We start from the raw sequence: 18,888 nt of genomic DNA, 5'->3' as shown, positions 1-18,888 counted from the left end.
AAGGAGAGTGGTTGCTGGGGATGGAAGAGTTGACCATGAGAATTAATTTGAATAGACAGGCACTAGAGAAAAAAACATTTGACCAAGTAGTCATGCAAGTGATGGAAATGAAGTGGCTGACAAATTTTCTCACTGATATAAGTTCTAAACTGTAACACATCAGGTTCCTCCTGCCCCTCTCAATGATATCCAAAAGATAAGGGAGAGGACATGCAAAAGAGAAAATTGTTGAAATTAACATGCACAAGAATGAGAGAGAATTAAAGTTATAACAAGTACAAGTGAAGACAGTCTTAAATTTATTACACTTTTCACATTTCAAACATAAGCATGTTTCAAACAGACTTAATTGCAACGAGATGCTGGAGGAAAAGCCCTGAACCATTGGTCACCTCCAAGTTCTTCATGCTAACAGACTTGCTGATCAGCCAATTGCCAGTCTAATTTCCATCCTATACAAACTCCTTTTGCCAATTTCTCTAATTCGGTATCAATTATAAACTCAAACAAATTTATTAAATTTCAATTCATAGATTACTATTGGATCCACAGACTGACACCCTCCCCCTCCCCCTTAATGTCAAAGAAACATCACAAGACAATTTTCCTTTGCTTTCCCTGCTTTGGCCAATGTCCCATTCACAATGAGAAACTGTGATCTGTTCCATCACTTTTCTACCTTAGCTTTTCTCAGATTAAATATAACACTTCAGGCTCTATATAAAAGTCCACTTCACACTTCCCTTTTTGTTTCATAGAAACATAAATCAGAAACTTCGGTCACATTAAAATTTTTATATGTTTTCCATCATTTTCTGGGGACTGGATGTAATTCAGGAGTAGGTATCTGGACCTCTGGTGCAGTCTGATTGGTTTGAACATTCTCCCTGTGAATGTGGGTTTCCCGCGGGCACTCCAGTTTACTCTCACGTCTTAAGGACATGTAGATTGGTAGGATGAATGGCCACTGCAAATTGTTCCTCACGCAGATGGGTGGCAAAATATGGTGGGATTGGAAGGAAAGTAAAATGGGACTAGAATAAATCAGTGCTTGATAGTTGATGGAGATCCAGAGGGCGCAAAGGCCTGTTTCCTTGACTCCTAGAATCACAATCCCAGAGGAAAAACAATGTGCTTATCTCCCAAATCAATGAATCCCCTACAATTGATGCTCACCTGCTCTTTGACTCATCCTGTGTTTTGCTTGTGTCGATTCCTGCTGGTGCCCTCAATTACATTCTACGGTGACCCAGTACACATCCTCATTCTTGGCATCAAGAGCTGAATACCTATCAAACAAGTTCAGGTTGACCACCTCCCCATCTCCACCTCCCCTTTGAATTGAACCTGTGGCTGTCCCTCAACACTTGCCTTTCTGATCTTTGTAAAACAGACTTTTACGCTATTTTGTCTCGAGACTAATCAATCACAGACACATCAATACAGGGAAGTGTGGCTCTGAACATTATCCTGTTATTAAGAAGAGTGTCAACCACTTTAAAGCCCAGATTGGAAAATACAAGTTAACCAGACCAACACTTATCTGAAATTAGTATCAGAAGATGAAGTTTATCTACTTACAATTTGGCTGTAATCAGAAGAATAATTGCAAGAACTGAAGTTTTTTTCAGCTTTGTAATCTGCCCGACCATTGTAAGTCCAAGGTAAAAGAGCGCTGAACCACTGAAGGAGCTGGCCAGACCATCCAGAAATTCTCCAATAATTGCTGGAATCTTTTGTTCAAAGATGAAGTTCCCACAAATTCCAACAATGACCATAAAAACAATTGGGTTTTTTAAAACCTGAAACAGTACCATTGCAATAGTCTTCAGTTTGCTTTGTTGAAGGTTCAAATCTTCCTTCCATTTCTGGATTTCACAGAAGATGAAACCAATTGGATTTAACAATAACAGTGAGATGGGAGCGAGCAGGTATATATACTGAAGGTATTCTGGACAGGTATCTCTGTAGAGAGCCTCAACTGAAATACACAAAGCCATTATGTTATCACAAAAATCTTGAATTACAAGATTTGCCTTAAGTATACACATTTCATAATGCATAAGTAACTGACTTTACAATATCATAAATGAAAATACCAAATGCTGGAAATTGCCAGCAGGTCAAAAAGTATCAGGAGATAGAGAGAGACAGAAACAGGAGACAGCTAATGTGGCAGGTTGATGAACTTCCATCCATTCATTCTCTGTCTGGTCTGTGGACATTTCCAGTGTTCTCTACTTTCCTTTCAAATTTCCTGCATTTGAAGAATTTTGCTTTACAGAAAGCAATTGTTAGTTTGTGGGGAATTATGGGAAGTAGGTTCAAAACCACTGCCCTAGATTCCCTTTTACATTACCCCAGAAGTCATAGTGTAGTTAAGTGGTAGAACATGGTCAGAACTGATGGGAATGAGGGGAGAATAAAATGGAATTAGTGTAAATACCAGCATTTTTGCCTTTATTGCAGAAAAATGTTCCCCTCGACCAGGCCAGTCACTTTAGCACACCCCTTGCCTGTCACATCAATTTTGCAAGAGCCTATATATGGGTGAAGGACTGTTTAAGCCATTAACCTTATACCTGGTTCAAACAAGGACTGGAGAAGACAACCTTGCTGTAGTCAATTCTTTAGAAACATTTCACTAGAGTAATATATATGATATAATGATTGCTATAAAGTTATTTTTGATCTGATAGCTAAAACTTGTTCGAAGAAATAGGTTCAACTTAATGTCTTGACAACAGAAAGATGATGATTTTTTGGGAAGAGTGTTCCAGGTCTCTTGGGACAATAGATCTAGTCATGATCAATCATGGAGCAAGGATAATAGGGGATGCTTCAAGCACTACTGAGTCATAATTGGCTCTGCTAAAACTGAACTTTATTCCAAGATTATGAGTGGAAAACATAGCCCGTAGAAATATTTCTACAATATTCCACTCCCTCATCTGCTCTTCATCTTTGCTTAAAATGGACAAAATAGCAGATATCCATTATTGACATATAACTAACTAACCATGCACTCATGCTTCAACTTTATCCTAAAGATATCCTCAAAAATATCTGCTGGTTCCTTACTGTTCTTTAATCACTTCAGCAGCAGTCTATACAATTGATTCTGGTCCACTTTCTGGAGGATTACTAACCTTGTAGTTATCTCTCCTAGTATCTATTTTTGGGTTATACATGTGTAATTTGTTATACATATATACATTTTAATGCATTATAAATGCAAATTGATGTATAAAATTATGAAGTGATGAACAACTTATTAAAAAAGTACTCATTTTTATACAGTTTTATACACAGTTCTAAATTAGGCTTTCATATCTTGTTGCTTAGAACACTGTGGCAAGTAGCACTGCAAAACAGTATTTTATAAAGATGAACATGTTTAAGATTTCAGCAACCTATCCCAACACCTTCTTTCTGCTGAGGTCAAAAGATATCTTTAATAGACAAAATTTCAACTGTTAGGAAGGGAAACAACTTCTTCCCCCAGACTACGGAACTCCCCGACATCACCAGGTCTCATCATTTATGAAGCACCAGTAGCATTATACTGTTTACTTTTTAAACTTGTACCATATATGCAGTTTATTATTCGTTAATTTATTTGTGGTAATATTACTTTACGAGCTATGTGTGTGAGTTATACGTATTGTGCTGTGATCTAGAAGAATGCTGTCTCAGTTGGCGGTTACACGTGTGTATGGTTGAATGACAATAAGCGTTAACTTGACCTATTTTTAATCTGTTCCAGAAAATGTTCTTCACTCAACCAACAATGATTTAAAATTATTTCATCTTCACCTCAGCAACGGAGACAAATTAGTTCAAGCTAAATTTCTCTTTCTCAGTCACAGTACATGGCACAAGTAAGTATTTATGGAATTACGATGCAAGACAATGAGCAAAGACTCCAAAAGAAATAAATTATTTAAAAAGGGAAGTTGTTTCGGCACCTTGAGTACTTCATGTAATTTTAGCTTTTTTAATTTAAGGAGGAATTTAGTTGTTTTAGAGGCAGTGGAGGTATATTAGGTTAATCGTAGGATAAAACAATGTTATACATGACAAAACTCAACAAACTGGCTCCATTCTCATTGGAGTTTAGGGCAATGAGAAGAGAAGACTGAAGGAGTTTTATAAATGGTAAATATAAATAGGGTAGATATAAAGAGGGTATTTCTCCTTAATGAAATAGGGGGAAGAATTGAAGAATTTAAGAATAAGGTGTAACCCATTTAAGATAGATGAGAATTTTTCTCTCTTAAAAGGACTATAAATTTTTGGAATTGCTCCATCTAAAAAGACAATTAATGCAGAATCAGGTATACCCACGGCTGAGGTGGCGTGTTTTAAGCTACAGAGAAATCAAGGGTTTTAAGAGGAAGGCAGCAATAGAGATTTGAAGACAATACGCATTATCAGTAATAATTTTACCGAATGGAAGCAAAACCTTCAAAGCCATTCCTGCTCTTAGTTCTTGTCTATATCACAAAATATTAAAAATTAAAACTCTGATTTAAAAATTAAACTAGAGTTGCAGGGTGATGGGAACTAGAGTGCCAGAACAGATAATGGAGTGGTCGTGGAGACATGTTGTTAAGATCTCAGACAAAGTCAGGAGTCATTGTTTTGAGCATGGTGGGACTAATGTTCTGAGATACGTATATTTCAATGCAAGGAGAATTGTAGGAAAGTCGGGTGAGCTCAGGCCATGGATCAACACATGGAATTATGATATTGTAGTCATTAGTGTGACTTGGTTGCAGGAGGGACAGGATTGGCTGCTCATTATTTTGGAGGTCTATTGTTTTATACGCGATAGGGTGGGAGGGATTAAAGGGGGAGGGGTGACATTACTAGTCAGGGAAAATGTCATGGCTGTGCTCAGTCAGGTCTGACTGCAGAACTCGTCCAGTGAGGCTTTATGGGTGGTCGAACGGAGGAATAAGAAAGATACGATCTCGTTAATGGGGCTACATTATAGAACACCCAACAGTCCGGGGGATTTAGAGGAATAAATTTGTAGAGAGATCACAGACTGTTGCAAGAAACACTAGGTTGTGCTAGTAGGTGATTTAAACTTTCTACACATTGACTGGGACTTGATACAGTAAAAGAACTATAAACGTTTGTAAATGGAATAGAGTTGTCAAATATGTTCAGGAAAGCTTCCTTAATCAGTACATAGAAGTCCCAATGAGAGAGTGTGTAATACTTGATCTCCTATTAGGGAATGATACAGAACATGTGACAGAAATTTATGTAACGGAACACTGAATCTAGAGATTCCACCGTGGGACTGAGTTTAAAAGCCGAGAGATAATGTGCCTTCATCAATCGTGGGATTGACTTTAAGAGCCGAGAGGTAATGTTGCAGCTATATAGGACCCTGGTCAGACCCCACTTGGAGTACTGTGCTCAATTTTGGTCACCTCACTATAGGAAGGACGTGGAAACCATAGAAAGGGTGCAGAGGAGATTTACAAGGATGTTGCCTGGATTAGGGAGCATGTCTTACGAGAATAGGTTGAATGAACTCGGCCTTTTCTCCATGGAGCGACGGAGGATGAGAGGTGACCTGATAGAGGTATACAAAATAATGAGAGGCATTGATTGTGTGGACAGTCAGAGGCTTTTTCCCAGGGCTGAAATGGCTAGCATGAGAGGGCATAGTTTTAAGGTGCTTAGAAGCAGGTACAGAGGAGATGTCAGGGGTAAGTTTTTTACGCAGAGAGTGGTGAGTGCATGGAATGGGCTGCCGGCAGCGGTGGTGGAGGTGGAAACCATGAGGTCTTTTAAGAGACTCCTGGATGGCTACATGGAGCTTAGAAAAATAGAGGGCTATGGGTAAGCCGAGGTAGTTCTAAGGTAGGGACATGTTCGGCACAACATTGTGGGCTGAAGGGCCTGTATTGTGCTGTATGTTTTCTATGTTTCTACAGATCATACTGCCAGTAGTGTCAAGGTAATTATGGGAAAGGATAGGTCTGGTCCACAGCATGACATTCTAAATAGGAGAAAGGCCAGTTTTGATTGTATTAGAAAAGATCTGGCAAGTGTGGCTTGGGATCGGCTGTTTTCTGGCAAAAGTGTACTTTGTAAATGGGAGGCTTTCAAAAATGAAATTTTGAAAGAACAAAGTTTGTATGTGCCTGTCAGAATAAAAGGTAAAGATAACAAGTGTAAGGAACGTAAACACGAGGAATTCTGCAGATGCTGGAAATTCAAGCAACACACATCAAAGTTGTTGGTGAACGCAGCAGGCCAGGCAGCATCTCTAGGAAGAGGTACAGTTGATGTTTTGGGCCGAGATCCTTCGTCAGGACTAACTGAAGGAAGAGCTAGTATAAGTGTAAGGAACCTTGCTTTTCAAGAGATATTGAGGCCCTGGTTAAGAAAAAAAAAGGAAGTATATAGCAGGTGCAGGCAGTGAGCAGCAAATGAGGTATTTGAGGAGCATAAAAAATGCAATAGAAATCAGGAGGGCTAAAGGAAGGCATAAGGTTGCACTAGCAGACAAGGTGAAGGAGAATCCTAAGGGTTTCTACAGCTACGTTAAGAGCAGAAGGATTGCAAGGGCCAAAATTGGTCTTCTGGAAGATGATAAAGATTATCTATACGTGGAGCCAAAAAATATGGGGGAGCCTGAAATGGATTTTTTGCATCCGTATTTACTCGGGAGACAGACACAGCCTCTAGAGAAGTGAGGTAAAGCAGCAGCAAGATCATGGACCCTATAGAGGAGGAGATGTTTGCTGTCTTGAGGCAAATTAGGGTGGGCAAATCCCTCCCAGCCTGACAATGTGTTCCCTCGGATCCTGCAGGAGGTAAACGCAGAAATTGCAGGGGCCCCAGCAGAGATATTTAAATCATCCTTAGTCACAGGTGTGGTACTAGAAGATTGGAGGGAAGCTAACATTGTACCACTGTTTAAGAAAGGCACTAAGAACAAGCCAGGAAATTATAGGCCGGTGAGCCTGACATCAGTAGAAGGAAGTTTATTGGATGATATTCTAAGGGACTGGATATATAAGTATTGAGATAGACAGGGACTGATTAAGGATAGTCAGCATGGCTTTGTGCCTGGTAGGTTATGTCCAACCAATCTTATAAAGTTTTTCAAGGAAGTCGCCAGAAACATTGATGAAGGCAATGCTGTGCATGTTCACTACATGGACTTCAGCAAGGCAACTGACCAGGTCCCACATGGGAGATTGATGAAGAAGGTTCAGTCGCTTGACATTCAAGATGAGGCGGTAAATTGGATTAGACATTAGTTTGCAGGAAAAGCCAGAGGGTGGTAGTAGACGGTTACCTCTCTGACTGGAGGCCTGTGACTAGTGGTGTGCCACAGAGATCAGTGCTGAGTCCATTGTTGACTGTCATCTACATCAATGATCTGAATGATAATGTGGTAAACTAGGTCAGCAAATTTGTAGAAGGCATCAAGATTTGGGGAGTAGAGGCATTGAGGAAGAATATCAGAGCTTGAAGCAGGATCTGGACCAGCTGTAAATATGGATTGAAAAATGCAGATGGTATTTATTGCAGTCAAGAGTGAAGCCAGGGTAGATCTTGCAGTAGGGCACCAGGGCACCGAGGAGTGCTGTAGAACAAAGCAGATACATGATTCATTTAAAGTGGTGTCACAAATAGATAGGGTTGTAAAGAAAGCTTTTGGTACATTGGCCTTCATAGGTCGAAGTATTGAGTACAGCAGTTGGGTTGTTATGTTGAAGACATTGGTGAGGCCAAATTTGGAGTATTGTATGCAGTTTTAGTCACCTACCTACAGGAAAGATGTAAATAAGATTCAAAGAGTAGAGATAAAATTTCCAAGGATGTTGCTGAGACTTGAGGACCTGAGTTATAAGGGAAGGACCTGAGTTATAAGGGAAGATTGAATAGATTAGAATTTTATTCCCTAGAACGTAGAAGATTGAGGGGAGATTTGATAGAGGTATACAAAATTATCAGTGGTACAAACAGAGATCATGGGTTAAAGGTGAAATGTTTAAGGGGAACATGAGGGGTATCCTCTTCACTCAGAGGGTGGTGAGAGTGTAGAACGAGCTGCCAGCACAAGGGGTGGATGTGATTTTGATTTTAACATTTAAGAGAATTTGCATAGGTACAAGGATGGGGTATGGAGGGCTATGGTCTGGGTGCAGGTCAAGAATGGGACTAGGCAGTTTAAATTGGTTGGCATGGAGGAGATGGGCCGAAGGACCTGGTTCAGAGGTTTAGTTTTCTATGACTCAAAGATTCTATATCTTGTCCATATTTCCCTCAACCACAGTTTAGCTTTTTCCTTGTTTCAACTGCACAGCTGTTTTGAAGACAAAAAGAGACTGCAGATGTTAAAATATGGCCCTTATGTTGAACAAACCAGCCATTGACTAGGTGACAATTTTCACAATCAAAAAGTTTATTGCCATAAGCACAGGTACATATGTGCACCAGTGCAATGAAAAACTTACTTGCCACAGCACCACAGGCATATTGCATTATATAAGCAGCATTCACAAGAAAAATAAATTCTTGTTTATACATCATTTTTTACAAGAACACATTCAGAACAAAACAAAACAATGTTAATTTTGTGCAAAGTGATCAAAGTAGTCACAGTGTTGCTGATCTCTTGTGATTAGGGTTGTGCAAGTTGGTTCAAGAACCGAATGGCTAAAAGGCTGAACTGTTCTTAAATCTGGCGCCATGGGACTTCAGGCTTCTGTACCTCCTGACTGACGGTAGCTGCAAGAAGGTGGCACAGTGGGGATCTTCGATGACGGATGCTGCTTTCTTGAGGCAGTGCCCGCTGTCGATACTACCGATAGTGGGGAGGGATGTGCCTGTCATGCCCACCACTTTCCGCATTCGAATTTCTGTACCAGGCCACGATGTAACTGGTCAGGATACTTTCAACAGTACATCTGTATAAGTTACAGTGCTTGGCGACAAACCAAACCTCTGGAACCTTCTAAGAATTATGCCTTCCTTGTGATTACACCTATGTGCTGGGGCCAGGGCAGGTCATTTGATATGTTAACACCCAGAAATTTAAACCTGCTAAATCTCTTATTGATTGAGATCTGCCAATGAGGAATTCAAGCGATTAAAGAGACACACTCATCTGCCCACTACTGTATGTTTCTTCTCTCCTTGTTCACCTTTCCCGCCCTGCCACCATCCCCTCCCACACATGACTCCATGTGCCATTCATCACCCTCCCTTCTGGTTCTGTCTATCACCAAGCAGCCTCTGTCCCACCTCTCCCTCCTGTACACTGGCAATATTTCTTCTCTTTCAGTCCTGAAGCAGGGTCTCAACCCGTACAATCAACATACACCCTTTGCCTCCAAAGCCGTTGCTTGAGTTCTTCTGGTTTTGTTAGACATTTTTTTAGTGTTGATACTTTATTTGTTAGGGAATATTTAGATAGAAGAAAAAATACCTTTCTCATTCTTACAATTAACCACACATTTCTAAGAGGATAGCAATGGGAAATGAAACACAAGAGAGACAACAGATGCTAGAAATCTATAACAACACACAAAACGCTGGAGGAACTCAGCAGGTCATTCTGATGTAGGGGTCTCTTCCCAAAATGTCAACTATTTCCCTCTTACTGACCCACTGAATTCCTCCTGTATTATGTGTAAAGACAAATGAGATATATTTAAAAAAACTAACATTCCTTCTCATCTCTGTTCTGAATGGTTCAATCCCTTTGAGAATGACAATAAACTGACCTGGTCAAAGAACACTGAGGCTGTCTACAAGAAGGGTCAGAGCCGTCTCTACTTCCTGAGGAGACTGAGGTCCTTTAACATCTGCTGGACGATGCTGAGGATGTTCTACAAGTCTGTGGTGGCCAGTGCTATCATGTTTGCTGTTGTGTGCTGGGACAGCAGGCTGAGGGTGGCAGACACCAATAGAATCAACAAACTCATTCGTAAGGCCAGTGATGTTGTGGGGATGGAACTGGACTCTCTCACGGTGGTGTCTGAAAAGAAGATGCTGTCTAACTTGCATGCCATCTTGGTCAATGTCTCCCATCCACTACATAATGTACTGGGTGGGCACAGGAGTACATTCAGCCAGAGACTCATTCCTCCAAGATGCAGCACAGAGCGTCATAGGAAGTCATTCCTGCCTGTGGCCATCAAACTTTACAACTCCTCCCTCGGAGGGTCAGACACCCTGTGCCAATAGGCTGGTCCTGGACTTATTTCATAATTTACTGGCATAATTTACATATTACTATTTAACTATTTATGGTTCTATTACTATTATTTATGGTGCAACTGTAACGAAAACCAATTTCCCCCTGGGATCAATAAAGTATGACTATGTTCTCGACACCCCAGCCAGGCAATACATCTTCTCTCCATCTGGACAATATAGGTCTAATCTACTTAATCTCTCTTTGCATTACAATCCCCCATTCACACCAAGACTCATCCCAGGAATCAGACTGGTGAACTTGTTGCACTGCCTCTATCAAAAATGCAATATTCCACAAGGTAAGGAGACCAGACTTGTACATAATACTCCAAGTGCAGTCCAACCAGGGAGCTGCTGTATGTAACTGCAACAAGGTGACACTCATGTACTCAAATCTTCTTGCAATAAATAGTAGGGTATGGAAGACTTAAGAGTGTGTGCTTTGCAAAAAAATTCTGGATGCTAATGTTTTTACATTTTGGTATTTTGAATCTGATAACCCACTAGATTTGGAACCCAGATACAGTACGTCCTTAGATTCTTGGTTCTTGAAGTGCATTTCAGTAGCAGAACACATTGACGTAGTCATGAATAAGATACTCCACTGCTGTTGGCGTAATATTAAATGGTGACAAGGATGGGACAGGAGTGAGACAGTTTGGGTGGTTGTGTGGTGTCACAACAACAATCTCGCACTCAGCCATCAGCAAGACCAAGTTTTGATTGTGGACTTCAAAACCCACACCAGTCCTCTTTGAGGGGTCAGTGGTGGGACGGGTGAGCAGCTTCACGTTTCTGGGCATCAACAGGTCGGAAGATCTATCCTGAGCCCAACACATTGATTGAACCACGAAGAAGGTATGTCAGCATCTATACTTCGTTAGGAGTTTGAGATTTGGTTTGTCACCAAAGGCTCTGCAATTTGTTTTAGAGGTATGTTGGAGAGCATTCAGACTGGTTGCATCACAGCCTGGGATGGAGGCTCCAGTGCAAGGCTGCAAAGGATTGTTCACTCAGCCGGTTCCACTGTGGCCACAGTTCTCTCCATCATCAAAGACATCTTCAAACTCATTTGACAGGTGGAAGGAACCCAGACTGATAGGACAGAGGATGGGGCAGTTAGTATACAGGTAGATGTAGCATGTTGTCAGACCGTGAGGAAGGGCAGGCAGTTAGTTGACAGGGCAAAACCTGCAGTCAGAGGAGTGGCTTGAAGTGTGTCTTCAAACTAAACCGTGGAGAATGAGTGGTTTCAACAGTCTGGAAATGTAAGGATAAGGTAAAAGGGAAAGAGTGCAGGAAAGGTTACAAAGGTCTCCAGAATAAGTAAAAAGACAAAAATGTAACTTTCAATAACATGGAGGCAAAATTGTAAAGGGGGATGGATACAGAACTGAAGGTGTTATATACTCACTGGCCACTTTATTGGGTACCTTCTGTATCTAATAAAGTGGCCACTGAGTATATGTTCGTGGTCTTCTGCACCTGTAGCCCATCCACTCAAGGTTCAATATGTTGTGCTCCATCTGCAGACCAGTTGTAATGCATGGTTATTTGAGTTACTCTCACCTTCCTGTCAGCTTGAACCAGTCTGACCATTCTCCTCTGACCGCTCTCACTAACAAGGCCTTTTTGTCCACAGAACTGCCGCACACTGCATGTTTTTCTGTTTTTAGCGCCATTCTCTGTAAACTCTAGGGACTGTTGTGCGTGAAAATCCCAGATGATCAGCAGTTTCTGAGCTACTCAAACCGCCCCATCTGGCACCAGCAATCACTCCATGATCAAAGTCACTTAGATTACATTTATTCCTCATTCTGATATTTGGTCTGAAAAACAACTGAACCTCTTGATCACATCTGCATTCTTTTATGCATTGAGTTGCTGTCACCGTGACTGGCTCATGAGATATTTGCATTAATGAGCAGGTGTACCTAATAAAGTGGCCTCTGAGTGTATTTGAATGCACACAGTATATGGAATAAGGCAGATGATGTTGTAGCATAGTTTAGAGATTGGCAGATATGACATTGTGGGCATCACTGTGTCATGGCTGAAAGAAAATTACAGTTAGGAGCTTAAAAGTCAACAATAAATATTGTATCAAAAAGGCAGGTAGGTAGGCAAAGGGGGTGGGGTAGCACCATTGGTAAAAAATGAAATCAAATCCTTAGAAAGAGGTGACATAGAATCAGCAGCTGTAAAATCCTTGTGGGCAGAGTTAAGAAACTGCAAGGATGAGAAGACTCTGATGAGATTGATATACAGGCCTCCGAACAGTTGCCAGGATGCATAGTATAAATTACAATGGAAGACAGAAAAAGCATATAAAAAGAGCAATGTTACAATAGTCACGAGGGATTTCAATATGCAGGTAGTCTGGGAAAATCAGGCTGGTGCTGGATTCCAAGAGAAGAAATTTGTAGAATGCCTACGAGATGACATTTTTTAGAGCAGCTTGTGGTTGAGCCCAATAGGGAAAAGGCAATTCTGGATTGGGTGTGGGGTAATGAACCAGATTAACTTAGAGAGTTTAAGGTAAACCATTACAGCAGAGATATGAGAAAGGAGCTGGCCACAGTTAATTGGAAGGATACACTAGCAGAGACGATGGCAGGACAGCAATCACTGGGGTTTCTGGGAGCAATTCAGAAGGTGGAGGATAGGTTCTTCACAAAGACGAAGAAGGGAAGATGAGGCAACTGTGGATGATGAGGGAAGTGAAAGACAGCATAAAAGTATAAGACAGGGCAAATAATATAGCAAAAATTAAAGCTAAAGGATGAGGAAGCTTTGAAATACCAACAGAAGGAAAATAAAAAAAACAATAAGGAGAGAATAGTTCAGAATCAGAATCAGGTTTAGTATCACCAGCATATGTCTTGAAACTTGTTAACTTAGCGGCAGAAGTACAATATAATACATGATAATATATATTAAAAAATAAGTCAATTACAGTAAGCATACAAATGTATATTAAATATTTAAATTTAAAATAGTGCAAAAACAGAAATACTATTAAAAAATCAGTGAGATGGGGTTCATGGGTTCAATGTCCATTTAGGAATCTGATGGCAGAGGGGAAGAAGCTGTTCCTGAATCACTGAGTGTGTGCCTTCAGGCTTCTGTACCTCCTTCCTGATGGTAACAATGAGAAGAGGGCATGACCTGGGAGTTAAAATAGGAAGGTAAGCTAGCTAATAATGTAAAAGAAAATACCAAAAGTTTTTCAGATATATAAAGAGTAAAAGAGAGGGGAGAGTGGACACTTGACTGCTGGAGAAGTAGTAATGGGGGATCAAAAAAAATAGTGGACAAAGTCAAGACATTCTGATGGCATCAGAAGTGATCTTTCAAGAATCATTACATTCTGGAATAGTTCCAGAGGACTGGCAATTTGCAAATGTCCCCTCCACGCTTTAAGAAGGGAGGGAGGTAAAGAACAGGAAATTATAGACCAGTTAGTCTAACTTCAGTGGCTGGGAAGGTGTTGGAGTCCATTTTTAAGGATGTGGTTTGGGCTACTTGGAGGCACATGATACAATGGGCTGAAGTTAGCATAACTTCCTTTGGGGAATATCTTGCCTGACAAACCCGTTGAAATTCTTTTAGGAAATTACATGCAGTACAGACAAAGGAGAGTCAAGGGATGTCGTTCACTTAGATTCGTAGAAGGCCTTTGACAAGGTTCTGCACACGAGGCTGCTAAACCAGGTAAGAGCCCATTCTATTACAGGAAAGATACTAGCATGGATAGATTGGCCGGCAAAGAGTGGGAATAAAGGAGCCCTTTTCTGGTTAGCTTTTGGTGAAAGATACAAAGATAGGCAGAGGGGCAGGTGCTGCTGAGAAAACAGGGAGCCTGCAGAAGGTTTTAGACAGATCAGGAGAATGGGCAAAGAAGTGTCAGATGGACTACAATGTATGGAAGTGTATGGTCATGCACTTTGATAGAAGGAATAAAAGTTAGACTTCTTTCAACAGTAAGCAAATTCAGAAATCAGAGGTGCAAAGGGGCTTGGGATTCCTCATGCAGGATCAACACAATGGCTGCAGAGAATACCATTTGCAAAATGCATTATAGTTATTTGCCTAAATCCCAAACTAACAAGTCCCAAATTTACAGACTTCTAAAAACCATGAAGGCCAAGAGCTTCAGGTGCAAAGGGTAATACTACCTACAGTACTGTACAAAAGCCTTAAGCACGTACATACAGTATTAAGATGCCTAAGAGTTTTGCACAGTACTGTAGTAATTTTATGCATTGCACTGTACTGTTACCACAAAAAAGCAACAAATTTCATGACAAATGTGAGAGATGATCTGATACGGGTCTCTATTGTGGACTGAGAGTGGGAAGGGGGGCAGGGAGAGGGGAACCATGGTTGGGAAAAGGTGAAGGGAGAAGGTAAAGAATGGGAAGCACCAGAGAGACATTCTGTAATGAGCAATAAACCAATTATTTGGAATCAAGTAACGTCACCTGTTGTCTCTCTGCTGGGTGTGGCCTAGCACTCCTTCTCTGCCACCTGTCCCACACCCCTCCTGCGGTGCTCCATCCTCGCCATTCGCAACATTCTTTGCTCCCACCAGATTTACAAACTCACTCTCTGTTCCACTTTGACAAACGCATTAGTGTGCAAAAGTCTTAGGCACCCCAGCTATATGAATAGGCCTTAGACTTTTACACAGTACTGTACATATTCCAATTCAAGTCATGTATCATCCCAAAATAAGAAATATTATTGCTTCATCACCATAGCTGGATTTCAGTGCTGAAACTTTTTACCCAAAAGCATTGCTGAAGTAGCTCAACCAGAAAGACCACAGCTGTTCACCACCACCTTATGAATGGTAATTAATGAATAGTATCCTGAAGCGTGCTACTCAGTTTGCAATCAGCACTCGGGCGCAGGAATCGGCAGTGGTGTCGTTGAGCGGGACCGCCTCTGACCATCTCGTGAACTGGTCTATCATAGTTACCTTATGAATGGTAATTAAGGAACATGTAAAACCTGTTTGTCATGTCAGCAATAACCACGTATCAAAGTAAAAAAACAAAAAAATTACTTGCATTATATTGCATCTAGCATGTGGCAATTCAATTCATAAGACTGCAGGCAACTTCTTGAAGTCTGCCATTATTTCCCTTCAGAACTGTCGAGGAAGCCCTTGTTGAATTATTCACGTCATGTTAAATTCACATACGCACTTTGCACTGTTTTCCTTACCTGAATTGGCTTCAAAAAGAAAATGTAATTTTTATCTCTAAACATGCGAGCAATGCTTTCCACAACCAGAAACAGCTAATGGCAGAATCATAACAAACACAGCATTCATTTGAAGTTTTATGCTTAGTACTTCCTTTTCAACAAACCCCAATATTTAAAATAATCAGGTGCCTGCAAAGTCAATGCCCATCAATCCTTTGCCCTTCTCAACTTTAACCATTTCTCCAAAAAGCAGCATTTTAAAATTTGATAATTGTGTCTAAACAAAACTAAAGTTCAATGAAATTTCATATAATGGACTCACCTATAGGATATCCCAAAGCAAAGTCATTGCTCTGAGTAGCAAAGATGGGGAAGAGTCCGGCTTTGCCAAATCGGCTTTCTGGACTTGCTATCAGCAGAGTCAGAATGCAGACAGTTATGAAGACTGCAACCTTAGCCACAAGAATACTGCACACAAAAATCCAGTTTATGTGAGCGAAGTCCAAAACCACCATATTCTGAAAAAGGAGGCCAGGAAGTGCAAACATTGACACAAAATTTCCTAAACCTTTGGTCTCTGTAGGATTAATGATGTTCACTCGTCCAGCAACATATCCACAGAGTATAATGCCAAAGCACTCTAAAAGAGCAGGGAATAACCTGCTGATGGATATTTCAAGAGCAACAGCCCCGGAGGAATTTGTGGCGATATCTAGACTTGCCATGCTTCTTTCCACAGAGGAGTTTGAAAGTGTGGCTTGGGTCAACGATGAGATCATTCATGTATCAATGAATGCTGGAAGACAAACAAAAACACAAATGATAATTTAAAGTCTTTATTCAGGACAAAGCCAAACTTGATCCCTAACCTTGTTGGCTTTTCCTGGTATTGGATTAAATGGTTCCTCATTCTTTATTTAAGAGGCCATGCTTACACAAACTTTCTGGATTATATGCAAGTATCATTTAATTCTGAGTGCACACCACTATGTTGGCAGTTTACTGATCTCTGTAATTCCATAATCATTAATAAACATGGGAACGTCATTAATCAACATTGGAATACCTGTCTCTGTTATCACAGCAACTGGAAACCAGTGGCATTAATAACCACAAACAGAATGCAGGACTGTTTATATAAAAATAATCTGACAGTCAAGTCATTTTGGTATGTCTACCTTCTCAACGTGCTTAATGAACATTTAGGATATTTTAAAGAACACCCTTAAAGTAAAAATCTGGCACACTCAGGACTTTAGCGGAACTGGACTTGTAACTAATCTGGAGCGCTGGATGTTATTTAATAACATCCAATGCACTTTAAAAAAAATAAGCGAATTAGAAGACATAACACAGTAGGATATTTCCAATGAACCTGATAAACTGTGAGGGATGTCCAGTGAGCCAGATACAAAAGCACCATCTTTATTATCAATGAAGGGGCAGCAATGAAAGGGTAGCGGGGTGGCACGGCAGCACAGTGGCTAGCGTCACACTTTACAGAGCTAGCAACGCGGGTTCAATTCCCACCGCTGTCTGTAAGAAGTTTGCATGTTCTCCCCTTGACTGCGTGGGCTTCCTCTGGGTGCTATGGTTTCCTCACACAGTCCAAAGACATACGGGTTAAGGCTATTGAGTTGCCAGCACGCTCTGTGGGCGACAGAAGAATGGCGACACTTGTGCGCTGCCCCCAGCACATCCTCAGACTGTGTTGGTCATTGACACAAGCAGCACATTTTCACTGTATATTCCGATGTTTCAATGTACTAATAAAGGTCATCTTTAGTCAATGTAACTACTAGTGTTTTAAATTTTATAAGCTTTACACTTACAAGCACATCTTCAATGCCATATGCAAGTTTGCTGACGAAACCACTGTCACAGGCGAATCACATGTAGTGATGAATCAGTATATGAGATGGAGATTGAACATCTGGCTGAGTGGAGCCACAACAACAACCTCTCACTCAATGTCAGGAAGACCAAGGAGCTGATTATTGAATTCAGGAGGAGGAAACCATAGGTCCATGAGCCAGTCCTCATCAGGGGATCAGAGGTGCAGAGGTGGAGGGGGCCAGCAACTTGAAATTCCTCGGTGTTATCATTTCACAGGACCTGACCTGGGTCCAGCACGTCAGTGCCATTACAAAGAAAGCACAGCAGTGCTACTACTTTCTGAGAAGGCTGAGAAGATTCGGCATGTTATCGAAAACTCTGACAAACCTCTATAGATGTGGAGAGTACACTGACTGGTTGGATCATGGCCTGGTATGGACATACCAAAGCCGTTGAACAGAAAAGCCTTAAAAAAAAAGAGTGAATACAGCCCAGTCCATCATGGGTAAAACCCGCCCCACCACTGAGCGTACCTACAAGGAGCACTGTCCATTATCAAGGACCTCCACCACCCAGGTCATGCTCCCTTCTTGCTATTGCCAAGAAGAAGGAGGTACAAGAGGATCAGGAAGTGCCCCAGCAGGTTCAGGGAAGAGTTATTACCCCTCAACTATCAGACTCTTGAACCAGAGGAAATAATGAAGTTAATGAAGTCACCCCAAAAATGAAGTGTTCCAATAAACTGTGGGCTCTCTTTCAAGGACTCTTCATCTCATGTTCTCGATACTCATTGCTTATTAATTAATTATTATGATGCTGGGGTTTTTTTGTATTTGCACAGTTTGTGCTTTGCACATTGGTTGTTTCTCCATCTTGTTGTGTGCGGTTTTTCACTGACTCTATGGTGTTTCTTTGTATTTACTGTGAATGTCCACAAGAAAATCAACTTCAGGGAGCTTATGGTAACATATATGTACTTTAATAATAAATTTATTTTGAACATTTCAAATCTTGATGATTATTTAGAACTTTTCAAAGTTATAACAACAAGATGTGACCTCGCTTAAATTGCAATAGTACTGATCCTAATATATCGTATACAATGGGCCAGCTTATCTGATGCCTCTAACCACAGGGCAGTATTACTTCTCTGCAATTACTGTCAGCAACACAATTCTGATGTTCTGAAATTTCTCGCGCTAGTTAGGTGAGATTTTATCTATACTTTAACTGGCATTAATCCATCATAAGCACAAGAGATTCTGCAGATACATGTTCTTAATTAGCAGTTCATACACGGAGGTCTTGCTGAAGTGGACTGCCCAGTCAACATTCTTCAACTGATGCCAGAAATATGATTTGCTTTCATCAACAGGAGAAACCAATTGGCCAGCAATATTTTGAGAACAAGTTTTACTTGTACTAATGGAGCTGTCTGGAATCATAATCTGACTGAGCAATTGCATAACTTTTATGTAACGTCTCATATTCACAATGCAAAATTCAACAGTTGGCACCAAAAGCCTTCCTGGAATCCTTCCTGACTGAAGGGTAGTGACATTAACAAATGCAGTAAAAATCAATCAGATGCCACTG

The 18,888-nt window shown here is 40.8% G+C and overlaps 1 protein-coding gene across 4 annotated transcripts in view; it reads right to left on the bottom strand.

Moving 5' to 3' along the window:
* The window catches only part of LOC134348574 (lysosomal cholesterol signaling protein-like), a 112,618-nt gene that overhangs the window by 81,049 nt on the left and 12,681 nt on the right, over positions 1-18,888 (bottom strand). For all 4 annotated transcript variants that reach the window (XM_063052146.1, XM_063052147.1, XM_063052149.1 and 1 more), the window contains exons 2-3: positions 15,779-16,252; positions 1,582-1,981 (exon numbers count right to left, since the gene is read on the bottom strand). In XM_063052146.1, coding sequence (XP_062908216.1) covers positions 1,582-1,981; positions 15,779-16,235 — 857 coding nt within the window. In that variant the 5' untranslated portion in view covers positions 16,236-16,252. The remainder of the gene's footprint in view (positions 1-1,581; positions 1,982-15,778; positions 16,253-18,888) is intronic.

This window comes from Mobula hypostoma, chromosome 6 (assembly GCF_963921235.1).
Source record: "Mobula hypostoma chromosome 6, sMobHyp1.1, whole genome shotgun sequence".
In the NCBI taxonomy this organism is placed as follows: Eukaryota; Metazoa; Chordata; class Chondrichthyes; order Myliobatiformes; family Myliobatidae; genus Mobula; species Mobula hypostoma.
The sequence above is the reverse complement of the archived record's forward strand: the minus strand, read 5'-3'. Positions and strand labels throughout refer to the sequence as shown.